Consider the following 19584-nt stretch of genomic DNA (forward strand, 5'->3'; position numbering starts at 1 on the left):
AACTGAAGAACATGACATTACCGGCTATACACTTGGGGGTTGCTGATAATTAAAATGATAACTATGAGAATAATCTGCTATTGTCAAATCACAATTAATGAAAAAAAAGTGCATGCAACAATCCTCTTTTCCATTTCATTGGCAGGTTTTTTTTTATAGGAGAAAACGTTCTCAAGGATGCTGCACGTTAAAATATACATTTATTTTTATATCAAGGAGTTATCTTTGTAAATGAATCATATTCACGGAAACATAGTAATCTAGAAACACATTTATTCGCTCGCAGTTATATTCGTGTAGCGCGTGTTACGGTAAAAAATCCGAAAGTCGTCTCGTTACGCACAGAATATCAGTGTTGAGAGAACGTACCTGCTGCGCGCACCTGAAAACTATCACCGTCACTGCTCCGCGAACACGCACCCGCTCGATTAGTCCTGATAACTTAAAATTACATCACGTACATCCGGTTCGTAAATCAGTCGGTGCAACATAACAATAATTCCAAGTAAAACTTTCTATCTCTCACCAAGTTACAATATCTACTTATTTACATTTAAGTTAACTTAAGCTCCCCGTCTCCACTTCTCCCCGTTGCTGAACTTGGTCATCTCCCGACCGCTCACGCCGCACGTACCAATCCCCACGCGACCGTTCACGTTCTCCGGCGTCGCGAAGATGCTCTTCTTTATGACGCCCTTCTTCGAAGACTGCAAAGTAATTGGATGATTATAAAAGCTATATGTAAATCTTAGTAGATACACACAGATAGAATTTCTTGTCACGCGTACCTTATTGGTGAACGCCAGCCACTTATTTTTTTCCAGCTCACGTTCTTCCTCGAGTTCTTTAAATCGCTGCAACTTCCTCTGCTTCTTCTTCTTAAGATATTCTCTCTGTTTGTTGGGATCTGAACCCGCAACTGCAGCTGCTTGCATCTTCCTGTAAACAAATGACTCTATTATCTGGATTAATAATATATAGGTAGGTAGAAACTCGCTGCCCGCTAGTCAGAAAAATGCATCGCATGAAACTTTGATGCCGATTGATTGTATAATAAAAAAGAAAATTAATTAGCATTAATTTTCGTAACTTGGTTGTTTATTAAATTAAATTGTTAAATTAATTTTGTTTTTCTGACTGGCGTTATATGACTGCCACATGTACATAATTAGAGAGGAGGATTACGGGTATACAATTCTTATTAATTGTTTTTATATAATTACATGAGATTTGTTTTACGTAGACATGGTATCAGAGAATTTCGACCTTTTCTCGTTACCTTTTCCTGCAGCTCGCCGACACACACGGACCGTGCGACATCGTAACACGATAAAGGAACAATAACGCAATCTCAGACCGAATACCAAATACCAATCGTGGGGAAACCGTTGCCAAATTCAGAAAACGGGGACAAGAGGAAAAACAAATCGATTAGTAATGGACACTACGTTTCTCATAAAAACAAGGATGCACAATTATAAACAAATTTTTGCACTTATCTGTAGCATTGTTTTTTTTTATTCAAGATTACAGAGTAATCTTGAATAAAAAAAAAACAACTCACTTGGATTTCTGATCTGCCCAATCCGATGCTGGCCTCTTCGCGACGGATTTCAGTTGACTGAGCATAGTGACGTCAGTGTTCTTGTATTCATTGAACGTTATGTTTACGAGTCCATCTTCACTAATTGAATCTATAGTCGCTTCATAGTACCTGCGAAATTTTCGAGAAACATATAACACAAGCTCGTACATTGCATATAATTCTACTATAAAATAAACCATACAAAATACTTAATTTATTAAACACGAAACAAGAGCTATTGTATGTCATTTCAGATATTGTCATGTATCGATTTTTAGCAAACATTGCTTTATGATTAGCGCTTTAGTACCTTTGTACTTTTTGTCTTTCCTGTTACTCTTTAATTTTCGACATTAAATATAATTTGGCTGAAAATAAACTGTGAAAAATAAAACAAAAATATAAAATTTGGAAAATAAATAACACATCTTGCAACATCCAATCGAGATTCCATTTAACAGTAAAAATAGGAAGCCCAAGTAATACTCACTTGCTGTCCTCGCTCCAAGGTGCCATGCACTGATCGCCGACTTTCCACTTATTGGCCAGAACTGCAAGCAAAATAGGATCTTTAGCATCCATGCCATTAGCTTGTCTTTTTTCCTGTTGTTGTGACTTAATTAAATCATGTGTCAGCTTTATTACTTCCTTCAGATCGAATTTCAGTTTTATTAGCTCCTCATTATTTGGATCTGTCGTGAGAGCCGCCTCCACCTGTAATCAGAGAAACATGAGATGAGTCAGTCGCAAGAACACTGTGCACAATAAAACAATTAAATTGTATAAAAATTATGTAAAACTCGTGTTTTTTTAAATAAACATTTGATGCCATTAATCATTAAAGAATCTTTTTACACATAATATTGTTGTTCTATGATTGAATTATTTATTGAGGATACATTAGCCTATAGGTTTGTTCGCGTCGCTTACGGATTTTGGTTGTTGTATTTTTGAGTTTTTGGACGTGTTATCGAGTTTAAAAGCGATTGAATGGAGAAATAACGTGTTATTGAGTTTAAAAGGGATTGAATGGAGAAATATTTTGAAGTTTACGCTAAATAACCCTAGAGAGGCGGGTTGAAGGCGTTTTCGTCCCAACCGGGACATTTAAAAAAATCGCGTCGCTTACTCCACATGCTCCTATTCGCCCCAACGCGCTCCAATACTGTCATTTTATCCGTGACCCAAGTGCTCCCTGGTGTACACTGGAGCATGCGACGCGAACAAACCTTATTTTTCTAACACTATGAGATTACAAGGAAGTAGCAAGATACCTGTTGAAGTTGTAGTTTGTAACTCTGTAAGTCATCCATGATGCTCGATTTAGAGGCGGATTCACAGTGCGATAGCAATTATTAGGCCTTTCTTTCTTTCACGACGTGCGAAATGTTATCGATAAGCGATGCCCTCCGATACCAAGCGCGATACCGTTACGAACGCGCCACTGCAATGGAGTTGATTATCTCCTCAAAAATTATAATGTTACACAGTTACTGCGACGATTATCGCAGAGAAAATGAGACGAGTAAGGAGAAAAGTATATGTTAAAAGTACAAAAGCTGAAGAGTCAGCCTCACTTTTGTTTGCAAGATGGCGGCGACTGATTATACGACGGCGCAATATGTCCGACCGGAGCAGCAACACGAACTTCACGATATTTTTGTGAGGCGGCAAGGTTTTGATTGGTGCAGCTCGATCACAACTGGGGGAAACTGCATTCCCCTATTTAGGACGATCATGTTGGTACGCAAATTGTCGTTGACAGATGTGCGAGAGGAAACTTGGAGCTAAAAAATCCATCAGTCGCAGAAATATCGCAGTGATATATGCGTGTCGACAAGAATCTAAAGCTTCTCGTCTTCTAAAATAAAGTTCTTCCCGTGTGTTTCCCGTATGTAAAATGTGCTACTAGCATATATGAGAGGATCGTTTACATACTTTAACTGTAATTCTGTAATAACGTAAACTTTCATGATGACAGTCTGAGAATAAAAACGACAGTTGTATAACAGTAATTTGTACTTAGATCGAAGAAAGAATTATCATGGCATATCCGGTAATTTCGAGTAATAACAACTACACATTACATGCAACAAAAATGTGACAGCTAATGCATGCTTGTTCGCTTAGCTTTTACTAATTTTCTCTATTGTTGAATTGTTTGATGTATATGTGCACATTAATAGTCCTAATACAATCAGCATTTGCTTCTTTTATATGATATATTATAATTTGTTCAAATTTGTTCTTCAAGAACGCAATGTACGGTTCTACTAACCCTGGATCCGGAATCGATCCAAACGTTCAGCAATGGTTCTCCACAGTGGATAGAGATGGGAGTGGACGGATATCAGCGACGGAACTGCAGTCAGCGTTGGCTAATGGTCAAGGAGGCACTTTTTCTGACACAGCGTGCAAATTAATGATCGGTATGTTTGTCATCTTTGTATGTCTGCAATGAATCAAAGTGTGAAACATCAGATCATAGGTTTAAGACAATTTTTATTTGAAGATATTGGTAAGGATTGTTTTGCTCAATTTATAGGCATGTTTGATAAAGAAAAGAATGGCACTATAAATATATCGGAATTCCAAGCTCTCTATAATTATGTGAATGCATGGCTCGGTGTCTTTCGTGGCTTCGACCATGATAAGTCAGGCAGTATTCAAGAGAGCGAACTCAATGCCGCTCTAACGCAAATGGGCTACAAACTTAGTCCACAGTTTATTGAATTTCTCATAAAAAAGAGCGATCTTCGTGGTCATCAATCCATTACCATTGATCAGTTCATAGTTTTGTGCGTTCAAATACAAAGGTTTACAGGTGAGTAAATTTGTTTCAAAAGAGGTAAAATTGAACAATTATATTATTAAAAGATTGCGTATTTAATGCTAAATTTGTAAAAATATGTTGAAATGTAATGTTTTGATAATAATTTAGTATTTTATCTTGTAGAAGCATTTAGAACAAGAGACACGGATCAAACTGGAACGATTACCATCGCATTTGAAGATTTCTTGGCAGTGGCTCTTAGTTGCAGCATATAATACCCGCATCTTTTGATAATAAAACAGTTAAATTATCCTTAGCAGCACTCGAGAGGATACTTGTAGCTTGCACTGCAGATTCTATTTTTCTATCTCAGGAAACGATGTAAAATAATAAGTTTATGCGTATAGCTTTTTCTAGGCTTATCATAGATATTTAAAAAATTCTTATATACACTTTTTATAATTCGTACATTTATTGTACACACCGAAGTTTTTATTATACTTTATTCATAACTGAGCGAATATATAATATTTTAAGAATTTGAAATAGGATAAAAGATATGAATAAATGTAAGAAGCGTTGAAACTAATTATGGAATCCGCTGATATGATAATACCTCAAATGACAATGAAGCGCCTTTATCAGAAAGCACTAAATATGAATATCACATGACAATTTTTAATGCGAGATACATTTTGCGAAACATGTTCCACGCATAGGTTTTCACATATTGAACTGTTATACATGATTGCGCGAAGAGAAAGGTAAATGAGGATTTTCTACGCAGATATTCCAAAAGTAGCGCAGATATGTCAAGTTTCTGGAACTCCGAAGTCTTGCTGCTCCACATGAAACAGGCTCAAGAGAGAATTCAAGAGTTCGACCGATTACAAAGAGCACGACGCCTCCTGGATGCCATTTCGTTAGTGAACGATTTGCTTGCCGATGGTTCCGAAGTAGAAATACTGACACTTGTTGGAACAATAGCGAGGAGATTCAGTAAATTGGGTGTAACGAGTGTAACGACAGAAGATGGTACGTACTTTACATTATCTGAATTTTCCTGGTTTGGGAAGCAGTATGTTTTATGCTTTTAATTATGCGTGTTATATTCTTGCTTACAGAACGTCGTTACAGGAATGGAAGATTGTCAGCTTTAAGACTTACGCACAGTGGTATTTATCATTGCTGTACATTCTGCTCCAGTGGTGGAAAGAAGGAAGTGACTTGTGGCTGTAGAGCCAGGATGCCTGGTAAGTAAAGTCTTTACATGGCAGTCGTGGAGTACAAATTGAGCCAATGAGAGAAATCAAATATTGTAATTGTTTTGAAATATTAAAAAAATAACTCTTGTTAAATCATTTTTGTAAAGGTGGATACAAAGGTTGCGGCCACGGACACATTGGACATCCAGGCATTAATCATTGGTCCTGTTGTGGGTCCATATTACGTAACGGGCGTTGCTTAATTCCGCGAAAAGCTGTGCACCAACTTATGTTGTAAGTCTTAATAAAATAATCAATTCTGAATAAAGCAACAACACTTGGCTATAATAATTATTTAAATTTGTATTATTCCGATTACTTAAAAGTAAATTTTGAAGAGTGTCTTTTGGGAGAGGGTGTTGACAAAATATTTTTTATGGTGGAACGTAATGGGTACAAGATACAGTACGCTGCACTTCAGAGAATTGTTTATATATAATATAAACTACGTATCTTTTATATTCTGTACATCCATATATTACAATAATTAATTAGTTACAAAAATCCGCGACTTAACTTACTAATCTTATATATAATACATCCTAAATTGGCAGTAGAGAAATTAAATCCTTGCAATACTTTATACCTCAAATGACAATTATCGCTTTATATATATATATATATATATTTTTAAATCTATTTGTTAATTATTTTCTTGTTAATCACATGACAATTGCGTATCACAGTGTATCAATATTAATGTAAATTAATTTTTGTATGGTCCTATATATTAAAATGTTATATATAATACTTGTATATAATACAAGTATATATATAAATAGAATTTGACAAATTTTTGGAATATTTCGGGTTTTCTTTTGAGGAATAATTATTCATACACAATTCTAATGTAAAGTCATAGTTGCACATACCTGTGAATCTTGCTTACATCTTGTTGCTCCTCAAAACCGTTATTCGAGAATACATCATGATTATACTGAATCAACAAATTATTTACATATATTCTCGCTTTTTGCAACAACATTGTTAAGTATGCGGTAGCTCGTTTTCCTATGTCGATGGCATCTTCAGTGGCATGACCTCTGTGCTGCATACTCCACATACATTCTTTACACGTTACCTAAACATTCACAAATTGTTATACTCGTTCTCTTTTTTGAAAATTATTATATGTAAGAAATGAGAGTGTTGTGAACCTGTTGGCATGCAATGCAATAAAATCTTAAAGCGTGCATCGGGTGTATCTGGCACAAAATCGTTCGTCGTACTCTAGTAGCCTCCCACAGTGGCCTCATTAAGTGTTTGATCGCCCTCATTTCCATGATATTTTGTTGCTCATGTTGTTTACCGCACTCCAAACAGAAATTGCGCAAACACGTAGAACACTGTACAAGGGCCTTAAAAAATAATGTATAATATTCTATAACTAATAATACGCGATAATGAATTTGAAAAGGAGATGAAGAGAGCAATAAGATATTCAAAAATATGTAAATCTCTTTCGTTACCAGAACTTCGCCTGCGCAAGTGTCGCAAAGAACCCTGTTGACCAATTTGCGTCGCATAGTGTCCATAACTAAACGATGTTGCAGAGGATAATGCGGCACTGGTACGGCAGAATTAACATTCGGCAGGTGCGAATCGCATAAGGGACACATTTCCCGTATTTCGTTTTTCGAAGAAATGTACGAAGCTAATATGTAAATAATGTAGTAACATTTTTTAACGTGCTTCATGACGGATGAAGTATTGTGAAACATAATGTAGACATACAAGGCAGCTGCGGTGTTAATCGGATATTGTTAGACGTCGAATAGCGTTACTGGTCACTTACGTTTGTTCATTAATTCATAGACGCACGACAAGCATATGGGATGTAAGCAAGGGAGCAGTCTAGGCTCTTCCATTCTCTGTCCACATCTGGGACAGTGAAAATTTGCATCGCGCGACAATTTATACGATGAATAATGCGCTACTTCCCTCGGCTCGACTTCGCTGGCCATTTTGCGTGACAAAACGGGAGAAGGCCGACGTCTGAAGCTGCTCGAATTTGTAAAGGTGTGCCTTTTGCGGAAATCTTCATTACTAGAAATAATCGGGACCGTTTACATCCATTGTAAGGACAAGTCTTACGTAAAAGTTCTCAAATTACCATATCTTGCAATTACTTTTTAAATAATGTAATAGTCATGAATTCAACTAATATTAAATATGTAATGACTTTTAAGTTTCGCTTAAACTGCCGTTTTGTAAGCATTACTCACCGTTTATTGGCAAAAGTTATCGCTTTTGGCTCGGTGTTAACAAAATCTTCCGTATTTTTCGTTACTTTGCTTTTACATTCGACCAAACTTGCGTAGATATGATCGCAACTCCCGACCTCGCTGTCTACTTCAGTTTCGCGACCGCAGCAACTTTTTGAAGAATGTTTTGAACAATTTACGAAATCCATCGATTACTTACATCGTACTACGTAACAAAAATGCTATTAATGAAGATAAACGTATCTTCAATGCCAGAATTATAATGATAACTCACCATGAAAACTGAAGTATAATTAACGGATGCGAAAATGAATCAACGGGTCGCGCGAAGGTGTAGTTTCCTACTACTTGAAACTTGTTCGCCACACGGCGAGTTAAAAATAGCTTTAAAACATAGGCCACGAGCCAAACGCGTGCAGCACTTGACTCAAAACACAAAATCTACTAGTCAATTTTAACGTATAAATTGCCTGCTGGATCAGATTTAGAAAACTCAATCGCGCACATTTTTCTCTGCAAATGCTTACCGTCGCAAGACGTAATATTTAAGTTAGACAAATAATTCTTTCATTGATGAAGAAATATTAAAAACACTAAAATCAAAAACGCAAAGACAATTATTTCTATATTTAAGTAAAGTAGATCGACGTGATGGCGTAAGAGAACACGTGTATGGATAGCAAATTTTATTCAGTATCCACATAGTGTAAAAATAAGACTGATAATGTACATATTAAAGAGTAAGCAGTACATATATAAACGACATACAGATACATACAGAGTGCTTACTACGATATATCGAGTTCAATTTAAATACCTTCTAAGGCCGTAATAATACTTAGACAAGCTCTCAAACGGTTTAACGATTATGCGACATCGTCGCGTCACCAGTCGATGGCGTAATCACGATCACAATAATAGTAGTACAGAATAGAATAGATTAATACTTGCGACGAGTTAAGTAACGTGACGCTGCTGAGCGCGGCGTCACTTTACTCTCGCCTACATCTATAAACAATACTTAGGGTCCATCTATCTTCTTAAAACATCGTTATCAATAGTGATCTCTGAGGCGATTGTATCGGTCTCGTAAGGTACACAAGTCAACTCACCCTCATGACTAGTTATCTTAAGTTTGGCGAAACTTACACAACTGTGCGCCGCTATCATTGCACCAGACTCGTCGGCGTTCCTGAAAAATGCGTCCGAAAAATGTGAATCCCTCTTTTTATATTTCGGGCAAATTGTATGCGTCGTGACACAAGTTGCGAGTTGTTTTACCTTATGCCTTTATCCGAGGGCCAACCTTGATAAATCCGTTTCGAGATTTACCGTTTCTTATGTGACTACCGTTTTTGCTCTTACGATGCTCAAACAAGACGTCGTCGGAGTCAGTGTCGGACTCTGACAGTACCATCTTATTGTGAGTGGAAACTGTAATTCGGGAATTGTTACGATTAAATAACGAAGAAGGACGATAATGGTAAAATTAACAGAATATTGATCGTTACTATCGTTTCGCTTAAGGGGAAAGGAATGCATACACGTGCTGCTGTCATCTTCTGGGTCTGGCTGCAGCAAAGAATAGCGCGCTGGTTTCTTCTTAGGCCGAAGAGAACGTCTTCTGCCAGCGCATATCCTTTGGCATAAGCATACAAGCCCCCAAATCAGCCCGACCCAACATACGACTAGCGATAGCAAAGCTATTATCACATACAGAATGCTCCAATCTGAAGAAAAGAAATTTAATCATAAATGTACTCTTGTAAATCGCGATAATCGATTTAGATCGATTTAGATTGTTCGAAATATTGTTGTAAGGGGAATAACGTACCGCAATTGGAGTCTCCATTACCAAAATACTTTTGTATCAAGTTCTGCATCCAAAATGCTTCGCACATGCATTGCCTCGTCTCTTGATCGCACACACCGTGACCTAAATATAAGAAATAGAGAGAGATATAATTTAATTTCAGGATTCATATGTATTCTGGAATTTATATATATATATATATAATATAATATATCTTGTCAGTTTTATACCCGAGCAATTATTCTGGCATACAGCGGTATCGATATTAGCAACCGACAGCTGCAAAAGACCCGAATCTTGCAGCAACTTCTCTTTCAATCTTTTCACCACTTCTGGACCCGGCAATGTTGTCTTCCCTCCCTTCTTTTCTACGTAGAACACTAAGACGGCCTTTCCAGTATGGGGCTCTGCCCTCAAATTGCGCACGACGATCGAAGCCTCGTCTCGCAGTAACATCTGCAATTTCACTACCAACGAATTCTTTTGCGAGACTGTCAGCATGCTAGCTCCAATATTCAGCGTCAGTTCCACCAAATGCAACAGTTGCGGATCTAAGACAGAAAAGGGAAACGGAAAATTATTATTTTAATTTATCAACGAGTTGTAAGAAAAATGATGTTTGTACTTGCCGGGCTTCACAATTACTGACACGGTATCCTCACTGCTCAGACCTTGATCATCCGTTACTTTTAGCCGAAAGACATAACGACCGGGAACTATGTCTGTTAACTGCAAGAAAATTTAACGATACATATGCTTTTTGTGATAAGCAACGATAAGAATCGATAACAATCGATATGCGTCACGGAATATTAATAAAATCGAATTTTACCATTAACACCGGCGATTTATCGGTGTCCTGGACTATAGTACCAATCGCGAGACTAGTTTGGTCCCTCGTCCACAGCCATTGACCTATCCTTAGATCATCGCTCGACTGTGAGCCATTGATGATCAGCGCACTGATTGGTGCAGTGACAATTTGATCGCCACCGGCATTCGCTTTCGGAGGCGCGTTCTTATCTGAAGAATAAAATTTCTTGTAACGTACACATTGCAACGTGCAAGGATTACAGATGGATTACGTAGGATTACAATACAATACTGTGATGAGTACATACTTTGTGTTACCTTCACATTGACCGTGTCTGAATCCGCGTTCCCGTTATCATCAACAACAGTCAGCTTGAATACATAATCACCCTTGGTCAATTTTGTGATGTTCGTTGCCGACTCGTTCGCTGCGGCGAACTCGGCCTTGTTAGGCCCGCTGTAATGCAAACGTTTAATATGATAAGTTTAAGTATAAATATATAAAATATATCAATATCATCAGACGTATCGTACCTTACTTGCTCCCAGTGGAACAAGACGATTTTTATGTCATCCTTGCTTCTTGTACCGTTTAGAACAGCACGCGTTACCGGCAACGCTATGCTTACATCGTCGCCTGCATCGGCTACAACGCAATTAATCAATTGAAATTATAACTGTTGTATAAAATAATCGCACAGTTTCCATCCCCGAAACCAAATTTGATAAATTTATTTTAGGAGCTAGCACTGCCTACCCTTCGGTGGTTTATTCGTTGGAGGTTTCACGAAAACGTGCACTTCCGCCGTGGAGGATTGCTCGGAGTCGTCCGTTACTTTAAGCACGAACGTGTACATCCCCTCCTCCAGATTCGATAATTGCAAGTAAGGTGTCCGCGTGTTTTGCATGTCCACCGCTTTATTCTGATCGGACGGGCTCTTCGTCCACTCCCAGCTCGCTATCCCACGATCGTCGGTGCTCAGATTGCCGTTGAGCGTCAGTGTATTTTGCGGCAGATAAATGATGATATCCTGCCCCGCGTTCGCGCTCGGAGGATAATCGATCACCTTTAGGACAGTTATATTGGCGCTCGTCGAATTCGTGATGTGATCCGAATCTTCGACCGTTAATCTGGAAGAGTATCGATTTTTGCTTATTGATATTTTTAAAAGAAATTTCTCGAGTCGGCAAATAATTATTCGCGGTTAACAACGTAATGTACCAACTTGAATGTGTAATTGCCGGCAATAAGATTATCTAATTGGAGCGTGGGTGTATCAACAAGGTTGGGCTGATATCCAATCGGGCCTTGCTGCAGCTCCCAGTGATAAGAGATGACGCGATCGTCGTCCTTACTGTTCGAGCCGTCCAAGACTGCACCCGTATTCGGTAGCTTCACAATTTGCGAGGCAGGAGAGATTATCGCAATCGGCGCTTGATTGATACGTTTCGCTGGAATACAAAATTCGCGTAGCGATCGACGTTACTTTCAAAATAAATAGGGAAAAATTCCAACACTCACGAGGTAGAACGCTAACGTTGGCGTAAGCCTCTCCGTAAGCATTCGGGCTGCTTACAGCTACCTTGAACGTGTATAAGCCTTCCGATAAGTTACTCAGCTTAACGGTGACGCGATTCTGATCCGTCATCGTTCCGGTGTGTCCCTCCGGTTGACTGAGCAGGCTCCAAGCGTAATTGTAATGCTCATTGCCTCGCTCAGCGGGAACGGTGTACGCGGACAGCGTGACTTCGTTTTCTGGCAGTCTCACTTCCTTGGAGACCGCCGAGACCAGCAATTGTTTCATGGTTGGTTTAATTGATCCGCTGGCATCCTTCATAGTCTGAGCCTTCGCCTGCGGCGTTACACCGAGTTCGGCGACCTCTATTTCGTCCATTATACAAATGCCTGGAGACACAGGTCGATTGAGAAATACGATTCACTTGATATCGGTTATTAATCATCGATTAATAACACGCACCAGCGATGTTGCGCTTAAAGCCCAGCGAACACTGGCAGATCCCGTCGTCACCGTCGCCGTGTTTTACGCAGATCTCATTATCCAGACAACCCGTTTGATCTATACAACTGATCTTGCTCCCTTCGTTGAACAATACTTGCTCCTGCTCAGCGCCATCGGTACTCAAAGTGCTAGAAATACATTTTGCTGTTAAAGAATTTATTGTTATCCTCTGTTTCAAATAGAATGTTCATCCATTCAATTCTAAGACTTACCCGACAGCATCGTCACTGACTTGGTCCAACAGGTCGCTCCACATTTTGTTGCTCTCCACAGGCTTAACCAGTACCATGCTTGGTGGATTGTCGTTCGCCAGCTCTGGCCTGTATAACGGCAAACACATCATGGAGTTATCGCATTCTATGTGATAACATGTGTTGTTGTGCATGAACGCTACGTTGCACAGGGGCTTTTTGCAACAGGCCATCACGCAGTCCTGTATGTTGGACAAGTGAGGCTGCAAGGTGTAAGTTCCGCTGGTCAAGTTTCCACGGGGCAGGTAACTTATGAACACCCGCGGAAACAAATCCGCGCACAGCAGTTGCATGTCCCATCTGGCGTAAATACCGATGCAGCTTTCGAATAATAATAAGTACAAGCCCAGGTGATATATCCCAATCATGTTACCTGTACAGGGAGATTTCTCTTACTGACAATGAGTGAAAATGATTGTTTTATAAAAGAAGACGTAGCAAAGTCAACAGATATAGAAATCGTTATAGATTTACACGAGAGAGGGATCGTAAACGATCGAAGGAGCGAAGTCAGCAATAAACGAGAACTTTTAATAAATTATGCACACCTGATTCTCGTTGCCAGCGGAAATAAGTACGAACGCCCGTCCGCGTAGAGGCCGAGCAGAAAGCTGTCGTTAGGTTATTCTACAATGACACATGTGTCACTTTCGGCGTCTCCCCGCGATCCGTCGACGATTACTAGCTCAGCGAGGTCTTACTTTAAAGCGGTCTGCAGACGTGCGCGCTTATCATACATTAGCAGCATGGTATTATCAAACGGCGGTCTAGACCATACGGGTAATTATCATATTTCCTGTCACCGCAGCCGCGTTGCCGGAATAACGATCGTGCATAACACCGACGATAATGAACCGTGGAACAACCAACGCGACACGTAACTGACGCAACCGCACAGATGATCAGAAGCCGTCAACGTCCGACGTATGCACTCGTATTCTACTGACACCCGGTATTAACGCAAACAAACGCTATTTTACCGACTGACACTAAAAAAATGCCATCAATGGTAAGCTTTTTAAGAAAGTCGGTAATGTCGGTCTCTGGAGGACGTGTAGTTTCCGCCACTCACCGTGAGATGCCGTTAGACCTATCGCAGCGGCGCGGCTGCACACGCACACGCGCGCGCAGTGCTCAGGCGGCTGTTGCGGGGGGTGGATGCGTGTCGCGTCGCACGGACGAAAGGTACGGCTCCTTTCTCCGTCTCTGTCTGGCTCATCTCGCGCGCGTTCCCGGCAGACAAAGTTGACGCGAACGCGACACGGACAACACGGTCCGCGTCTGAAGCGGCGCGGCGTCCTCTCGGATCGACGCGGTTGCGTACGCGCGCGCCCTGCATCCTTTCTCTCCCGGTGCGTCTTCTCGCTCTCTTTCTCCCTTTCCATCCCGCCTGCTTCCCCTCCCCTCGACGTTTCGCGCTCCTCTCTCTCTCCCGTCATGGCTTGTAAGACGTACCGTTACTCACGCGTCTCTCCTACTGCCCATTGATGCCACCGCCGTCGCGTAACTCGTGCGTGCTCCCTACGTGCATCGCGCGCGTGCGAGGACGCGCGTCATCGTCGTCTCTCATCTCCGTGCGGGCTGCGGAAACGAGGCACGTCGCGCATCCCGGCCGCAGGATCGACGATCTCACGCTGGGAGGTTAGGTGAGTGAGGGGACAATCGCCGAGCGATCGAGCTCGGCGGCTTGGCTCGTTTCTATTGTACTTGCTTGGCTCGGCTTGATCTCTGGCGCGCGTTCTCTCTTTCTCTCTCGCGGAAACCGCCTGCCTCGCAGCATCATCCCCCGGTGGATGCTGAGTGGTCATCTTCGCTCCGAGAAGCGTGTTCCGCGTCGCGGTTGGAGCCGGCTCCGGATCGCGTGAGAGGGAACGAAATTCCATGAATTAACTCGATTGTCGATATCTACCATCTCGCTGCTCGTTTCCGAAATACTCGAGACGCGTCGCGTGATTTAAAAATCATGATTTTGAAATCGTGTCACGTAAATCGATCGTGGAGAAATAATTATTTAGCGGGGATGATACTTCGCCAGCCGAAACGTCTTAATATTAAGCATCTTAATATCTTCAGCGCGATGACTAACCGCGCGCAAAAGTCGAGGCGTGACTTAATCGAAGAAAAAAATGCAGATTCCAATCGTTCGTGTTGCTCAGCCGAGCGTACGACACCGGGAATCGGAAGACGGTTCGCAAACGGAGAGCTCCGCTTGCGCCACGCCTGCCGCAAACTTCCGGAGGATCCGGTCGCGCGTAACGTCCGAAATCTGCTGGTCGATAATCGCGCGCGGAATCGTCAGCCGTGAGGAAAGCCTCCGATCTCGATCTCGCCCTTCGCGCGATCGTTACACCCACTCGACTCGTTTGCCTTGCAATGCATCGCGTGCGCCGCTCGCCGGAAACGCATACGTGCACGCTCGCAAATAAATCCGATCTGAGGTACCGTGAACCGTAATGATTGGCGAGACGTAACGATTAAAAATCGCGGAACGCACGCGGAGAGGTTGCCGCGAGCGTTTCAACGTTCTATCGCTCCAGATCTCGATTTCGAGCGATAAAGCTTTGAATCGCCTCGTCGATCGACCTCCGTGATTGATTCTTGTTAGATGCGATTTTGATTTATCTGTTTTATCGGCTTTATGCTTATGCCGCACGAGTTTGTGACGGTTTCATACAGTTTTTCGCAGTTTAGTAGACAGTACACGCACTTGGCCTTCATTCGGCGCCGATCTTATCGGCGAGGATTAAAGACACGATAAAAAGACAGACTCTGTTTGCTCGTTGAGCTGAATTTCAGCGAAGCGAGCTCGGATTTTAAAGTTGCAGTTGCAATTTGTTATTTATTAAAGTCGAGTTGCCTCGGACGATCTAATCGGCGCGAGCGGTTTTGTACTGTATCATGTGATACAAGCGTTTTAGACTCGTCAGGCACGTAGATACTCGATCGAACGATAAGATAATCGATGCCTTAACGCGGTGTTTGCGCTGAGAAACATGCCGGGGAAAAAAGATAGACGCTGGAAAACGTGCAGAGTTACACGAGCCGTTCAGAATATGTTAATTGGATGCGTCATCAGTAATACAATCATCCGATTAAGGTTGAACCACCGATTCACGGGCGATATTTGCTCGTCATTTCGCCGGAGAACAACGAGTGTCTGCTGAAATTATGAATATTGCGTCGACCAGAAAGTCCGTGCCGATTGTTTAAGCGAAATTCAGGTGCAAAAAACTTTGTTTTTGAATTTAAAAAAATTAATTCTTACTACAAAGTTTTGCGCTTGAATTTGCTAAGAAAATCCACCGCGGAACTTCCGGCAACGCAAAACTTTGTACTGGGGTCGGTGAAAAAGTTCGGTTCGATTTTTGTGTCAAATTGTATCTTATTGCATTCAGTGGAAGCGAATTATTCGTCGACCAAGTAATCACTATCGTTGTCTATGATTAGACCATTATCTATATAGACGTTATCAATATTACACGTAAATTGATTCGAAGAATTTAAAGTCAAATCAAACTTTTCAACTCAATATCCAGAATTACTAAATTTTTCTAACTAAATTTCCTTAAAAAAAAATTGGCGCGGATTTTTCGGTCGGCCGGATGATAATGAGTTGCTAAAGCAAAAGTATTTTATTATACACATGATGCAACGGTGGTTCTTTATTTTGCAATAAATAAATAAGATTCTCGTGCGCTGCTCGCGAATGCGGAGGAACATGCTGAAGCACACGTTGAGCCTAGAAGAAGCCGTTCCAGCCGAAAATATCCTATTAAGCGAACCGCGTCGGGAATGCGACGGAAGACTTTCAAGCGGTACCTCACCGATCTATCGCAAACTTGCAAGCGCGTTTATTGCGGTTAATAATCGGGTTAATCCGCGATTGTTTGGACACACGTGGACATGGACGACAAGTCGCACCTCCGGAGATGCCGTAATCGCGTTACGCAACACGTCGCTGCGTAACGTGATTGCGGCTCGACGTAATAATTTCCAACTAACTATCCGTCTATATTAGTATCGCGATTATATTTTTTATCGCATTATTATCTATTGCTCATTGAGCGGAACCTGTGCATGCGTCTGATGTTCCTTGTGCGTGATATCTCTGCAACGGCTTTTAAAGTTAAAATTGTTAAATTGGCATTTAGTTGTCTTTGCGTTTCTCCTAAATTTTTCTATGAACAATTCAGTGGTAATGAATGCTGATAGGTCCTCGGCGCCAATTGGCGTTCCATTAGAGTCCCATTGGCTGCTGGTGTCATAAAAATGATGTATTTCTTAAAGACACTCAGGAATCGTTGCATCCTCTCTCTCTTTTCTGTCTCAGGATTGTATTGCGTATATAATTGGTCGCATCGTATCATTATGGTTCAACATCACTGGCGGATGATAAAATGCATACATGTGTGTTTGCATACCTTCTGATAACGCATATCTCTAATAACATATATCGTTTACAGTAGCATGTGCCGACTATTATTGAAACAACTCAACTGGTAATGAATACTGATACATATAGATACTATTCCATAAAAAGTGATCTGACAGACATCAGTATAGTATGATATATTATTCATTATTATTGGCGAGAGAATTGTTCTTACGATGAAAAATATAAAAATCTCGCATGAATCCGCAGTAATGATTTTAAATTATTATTATATATCAATTGTTATAAAATGATATCGGATATTATTAAAATATTAAACATACTGCCCAACGCTTTCTCGACTTACTCGCGTTTGCTTCGGTATAGCTATCGCTATTTGCTGCACAGTAGCTATTAATTTTAACATCGCAGTAACTTTTACCCAACTTTACGGTATACGGTAAAGTGGTATTAAAAACATCACTTAACTGTTACACGCTGGAAAGAAATAATAAACGAATATTTGTTCTACATGCTCGTACATTTTAACCGCATTTTCGCCAAGCCGGGTCGTTCCGCGCAACAATTACAAATGTCAAACCAAAATTCCAGCCACGACCACCCCGCAAAGTAATTACTTCACAAGTAATTATTTTAGCGATTGAGATTTTAATTCACCGCGTTTACCGTTTCGGTGCAAATTTCGCCCGGATATTATATTTTCGCGTAGGTCGATCACGGTCATCATCTTCGGTCTCGGTCTAGACGCAAGACTGAAAGCGAAGGTCGCTTTAATTGAGGGCGATGAAACAAATTGCGTTACGAGCAGTTGCTTACGACCCCATGCACCCTGTAGTACAGCAACCGCCTGCCATTCCGTTCGCCGATGATCATTTAATCGCGATTCCGTCGTCTTTCCGAATAACCGGCGCGGATAAAGCTCGCTGCGGGTCAACATGCACGTCCATTATCGCCGGACGAAACGAGTTATTCCACTTCGGCCGGGGCAATCACCGAACGATCCTTGAATAATGCATGCGTACGTACATACGGGTGCATCGAGCGATATCGATATATCTGATGGCCGATTGAAACCTAATGAGGAATCAAGAAGGCAGATCGGCCGGAGCGCGAAGCTGCGTCCGTCCGTTCCTAATCGCGTAACGTTCGCGTTCATCGAGGATCTTCATCGACCATTTTTCCTCCTGGCTCTGCGCCAGTTTTACGAGCGATAATTAAATCCGCGGGCACGCGAAGAAATCCAAACTCTTCGCTGGGATAATTAAATCCGCGAGGGAGATATATACGGAGGAACTTCTCGCATCTCTGCTCCGATATCCGATGCCGCGACGAGCTCCCCAAAATTAAGACCCGCATTAATATGCATTGGCCGGGGCAAGTTTTAATCTAATTCACATTACTAATTGTTAATCCAATTATTAACGAGTAAGGCTTTTTTACGTGTATACACGCAATACTCTCTCTTCTCTCTCACGCACAACTTTTACGATGCATTTCGGATTATTGGTGCACACCGTTATCGCATTACGTAACACGTCTAGCTTGTTGCGACTAGCTGTATCACAATGGCATTACCCGCTCTAAAAGAGGATTGCACGCAATAAATACCAGCTTATCCGCGGAACGTGCGCACTGTCGTGCGACTAGCTAAATTGATAACGGGCCATACACGGTTCCTACGTTATACGTTGCGTCGGGAAATGTAAACACGGATTATTCTGCGTGAATCTAATCTAATTACGGCATATCCGGTCCGGAACCGATACGCACCGCCGACAACATATGTACGTACGGAATCGTCAGCAATTGGGAATTTCCATACAAATTCGATACGGGAATCTCGGATTCTACCGCAATCTACCCGCGGCTGGAAATTATTTTCAGTTTCACTTCGCCGTCTCTCTCACCCCCCCCCCTCTTTTCTATCTCTTTCTTTCTCTCTCTCAGTTGCAAAGATCGCAGGATGATTGCTATCAAAACCAAAAAACTTGTAACATTGTGATTCCGAATGTCAGCAAAGTACAGGTGATGGAAAATTTGTCACCTGTATGAGCTTGACATCTGAGTTTTAATAAATAAAGTTTTTAATACACGAAATGGTAGCATTTCGTTTGTAACTTAAAGTTATAGCGTTTTGAAAAACTTTCGCACTCGACTATAAGTAGATGATATTTTGGTAACATCTGTCAATTTAGAATCGTTTGCAGTGCTTTTTACTTTCGCTTGCAATTGGACCGTTAACAAATTATGGAGCGGCAAACGGTTACGTGAAGTACGATTAAATACGAGATAAAAATATTAAAGTTGGAGTGTCAAGTTGACGTAGGTAGATAGTCCCTTCTGCTTCTATTTCTCTTTCTGCGAAAGGCAGATTACAGCCGGCGTAGAGCCGGCATCATTAAATGCCCCGCCGTTAAATTGCAATTTACACTTTTCCGTAATTAC

General features: G+C 41.2%; 6 protein-coding genes across 11 annotated transcripts in view; 3 read left to right on the forward strand and 3 right to left on the reverse strand.

The window, feature by feature from the left end:
* Positions 1-181: 181 nt before the first annotated feature.
* On the reverse strand, positions 182-3193 carry LOC105286245 (survival of motor neuron-related-splicing factor 30). Its single transcript, XM_011351060.3, has 5 exons — positions 2860-3193; positions 2076-2299; positions 1565-1714; positions 789-939; positions 182-707 (listed from the first exon to the last, which is right to left on the reverse strand). Exons 1-5 carry the CDS (start codon positions 2896-2898, stop codon positions 564-566), a joined length of 708 nt encoding a protein of 235 aa, XP_011349362.1. The 5' UTR covers positions 2899-3193; the 3' UTR covers positions 182-563.
* A 137-nt stretch (positions 3194-3330) lies between these two features.
* Positions 3331-4944, forward strand: LOC105286246 (peflin). Of its 2 annotated transcripts, none has more exons than XM_011351061.3 (4): positions 3331-3641; positions 3840-4014; positions 4131-4409; positions 4542-4944. In XM_011351061.3, exons 1-4 carry the CDS (start codon positions 3630-3632, stop codon positions 4631-4633), a joined length of 558 nt encoding a protein of 185 aa, XP_011349363.1. In that variant the 5' UTR covers positions 3331-3629; the 3' UTR covers positions 4634-4944. The 2 variants fall into 2 exon arrangements, with proteins under 2 accessions (XP_011349363.1, XP_011349364.1); XM_011351062.3 differs by having other exon boundaries at positions 3331-3476.
* Positions 4945-5098: 154 nt separating this feature from the next.
* On the forward strand, positions 5099-5914 carry LOC105286247. The gene is made up of 3 exons (XM_011351063.2): positions 5099-5393; positions 5483-5611; positions 5731-5914. Exons 1-3 carry the CDS (start codon positions 5168-5170, stop codon positions 5859-5861), a joined length of 486 nt encoding a protein of 161 aa, XP_011349365.1. The 5' UTR covers positions 5099-5167; the 3' UTR covers positions 5862-5914.
* A 129-nt stretch (positions 5915-6043) lies between these two features.
* On the reverse strand, positions 6044-8408 carry LOC105286253 (tripartite motif-containing protein 45). Of its 2 annotated transcripts, XM_011351077.3 has the most exons (6): positions 8123-8408; positions 7849-8053; positions 7419-7669; positions 7093-7277; positions 6781-6981; positions 6044-6704 (listed from the first exon to the last, which is right to left on the reverse strand). In XM_011351077.3, exons 2-6 carry the CDS (start codon positions 8034-8036, stop codon positions 6480-6482), a joined length of 1050 nt encoding a protein of 349 aa, XP_011349379.1. In that variant the 5' UTR covers positions 8037-8053; positions 8123-8408; the 3' UTR covers positions 6044-6479. The 2 variants fall into 2 exon arrangements, with proteins under 2 accessions (XP_011349379.1, XP_011349378.1); XM_011351076.3 differs by having other exon boundaries at positions 6781-7277.
* Positions 8409-8521: 113 nt separating this feature from the next.
* LOC105286252 (dyslexia-associated protein KIAA0319-like protein) lies at positions 8522-13646 on the reverse strand. Of its 2 annotated transcripts, XM_011351074.3 has the most exons (15): positions 13295-13646; positions 12708-13119; positions 12454-12623; positions 11997-12380; positions 11701-11926; positions 11232-11605; positions 11009-11120; positions 10783-10931; positions 10494-10684; positions 10291-10390; positions 9892-10212; positions 9683-9784; positions 9360-9578; positions 9130-9282; positions 8522-9040 (listed from the first exon to the last, which is right to left on the reverse strand). In XM_011351074.3, exons 2-14 carry the CDS (start codon positions 13112-13114, stop codon positions 9131-9133), a joined length of 2907 nt encoding a protein of 968 aa, XP_011349376.1. In that variant the 5' UTR covers positions 13115-13119; positions 13295-13646; the 3' UTR covers positions 8522-9040; position 9130. The 2 variants fall into 2 exon arrangements, with proteins under 2 accessions (XP_011349376.1, XP_026830455.1); XM_026974654.1 differs by lacking the exon at positions 13295-13646 and having other exon boundaries at positions 9393-9578; positions 12708-13114.
* Positions 13647-13852: 206 nt separating this feature from the next.
* LOC105286249 (probable beta-hexosaminidase fdl) overlaps positions 13853-19584 on the forward strand; it is a 33427-nt gene continuing 27695 nt past the window's right edge. For 2 of the 3 annotated variants that reach the window (XM_011351066.3, XM_026974655.1), the window contains exon 1: positions 13854-14392. The gene's annotated coding sequence lies outside the window, so the exon portion shown is untranslated. Of the gene's footprint in view, positions 14393-19584 lie in introns of all 3 variants that reach the window. The other variant, XM_011351067.3, reaches the window with a different exon arrangement.

Source organism: Ooceraea biroi, chromosome 13 (assembly GCF_003672135.1).
Source record: "Ooceraea biroi isolate clonal line C1 chromosome 13, Obir_v5.4, whole genome shotgun sequence".
NCBI classification, from domain to species: Eukaryota; Metazoa; Arthropoda; class Insecta; order Hymenoptera; family Formicidae; genus Ooceraea; species Ooceraea biroi.

Coding starts and splice junctions, on each gene's coding strand:
- LOC105286245 (XM_011351060.3), bottom strand. CDS start 2,898: ATGGATGACTTACAGAGTTACAAACTACAACTTCAACAG. Junction 1,715..2,075: donor CCTTGGAGCGAGGACAGCAA/GTGAGTATTACT, acceptor AAAATTTCGCAG/GTACTATGAAGCGACTATAG. Junction 708..788: donor GGCTGGCGTTCACCAATAAG/GTACGCGTGACA, acceptor ATTACTTTGCAG/TCTTCGAAGAAGGGCGTCAT.
- LOC105286246 (XM_011351061.3), top strand. Junction 4,015..4,130: donor AGCGTGCAAATTAATGATCG/GTATGTTTGTCA, acceptor CTCAATTTATAG/GCATGTTTGATAAAGAAAAG. Junction 4,410..4,541: donor TCAAATACAAAGGTTTACAG/GTGAGTAAATTT, acceptor TTTATCTTGTAG/AAGCATTTAGAACAAGAGAC.
- LOC105286247 (XM_011351063.2), top strand. CDS start 5,168: ATGTCAAGTTTCTGGAACTCCGAAGTCTTGCTGCTCCACATGAAACAG. Junction 5,394..5,482: donor GAGTGTAACGACAGAAGATG/GTACGTACTTTA, acceptor TCTTGCTTACAG/AACGTCGTTACAGGAATGGA. Junction 5,612..5,730: donor CTGTAGAGCCAGGATGCCTG/GTAAGTAAAGTC, acceptor ATTTTTGTAAAG/GTGGATACAAAGGTTGCGGC.
- LOC105286253 (XM_011351076.3), bottom strand. CDS start 8,036: ATGGATTTCGTAAATTGTTCAAAACATTCTTCAAAAAGTTGCTGCGGT. Junction 7,670..7,848: donor ATAACTTTTGCCAATAAACG/GTGAGTAATGCT, acceptor GATTATTTCTAG/TAATGAAGATTTCCGCAAAA. Junction 7,278..7,418: donor CTATGAATTAATGAACAAAC/GTAAGTGACCAG, acceptor TTTACATATTAG/CTTCGTACATTTCTTCGAAA.
- LOC105286252 (XM_011351074.3), bottom strand. CDS start 13,114: ATGATTGGGATATATCACCTGGGCTTGTACTTATTATTATTCGAAAGC. Junction 12,381..12,453: donor CTTTAAGCGCAACATCGCTG/GTGCGTGTTATT, acceptor CTGTGTCTCCAG/GCATTTGTATAATGGACGAA. Junction 10,391..10,493: donor ATAAATCGCCGGTGTTAATG/GTAAAATTCGAT, acceptor ATTTTCTTGCAG/TTAACAGACATAGTTCCCGG.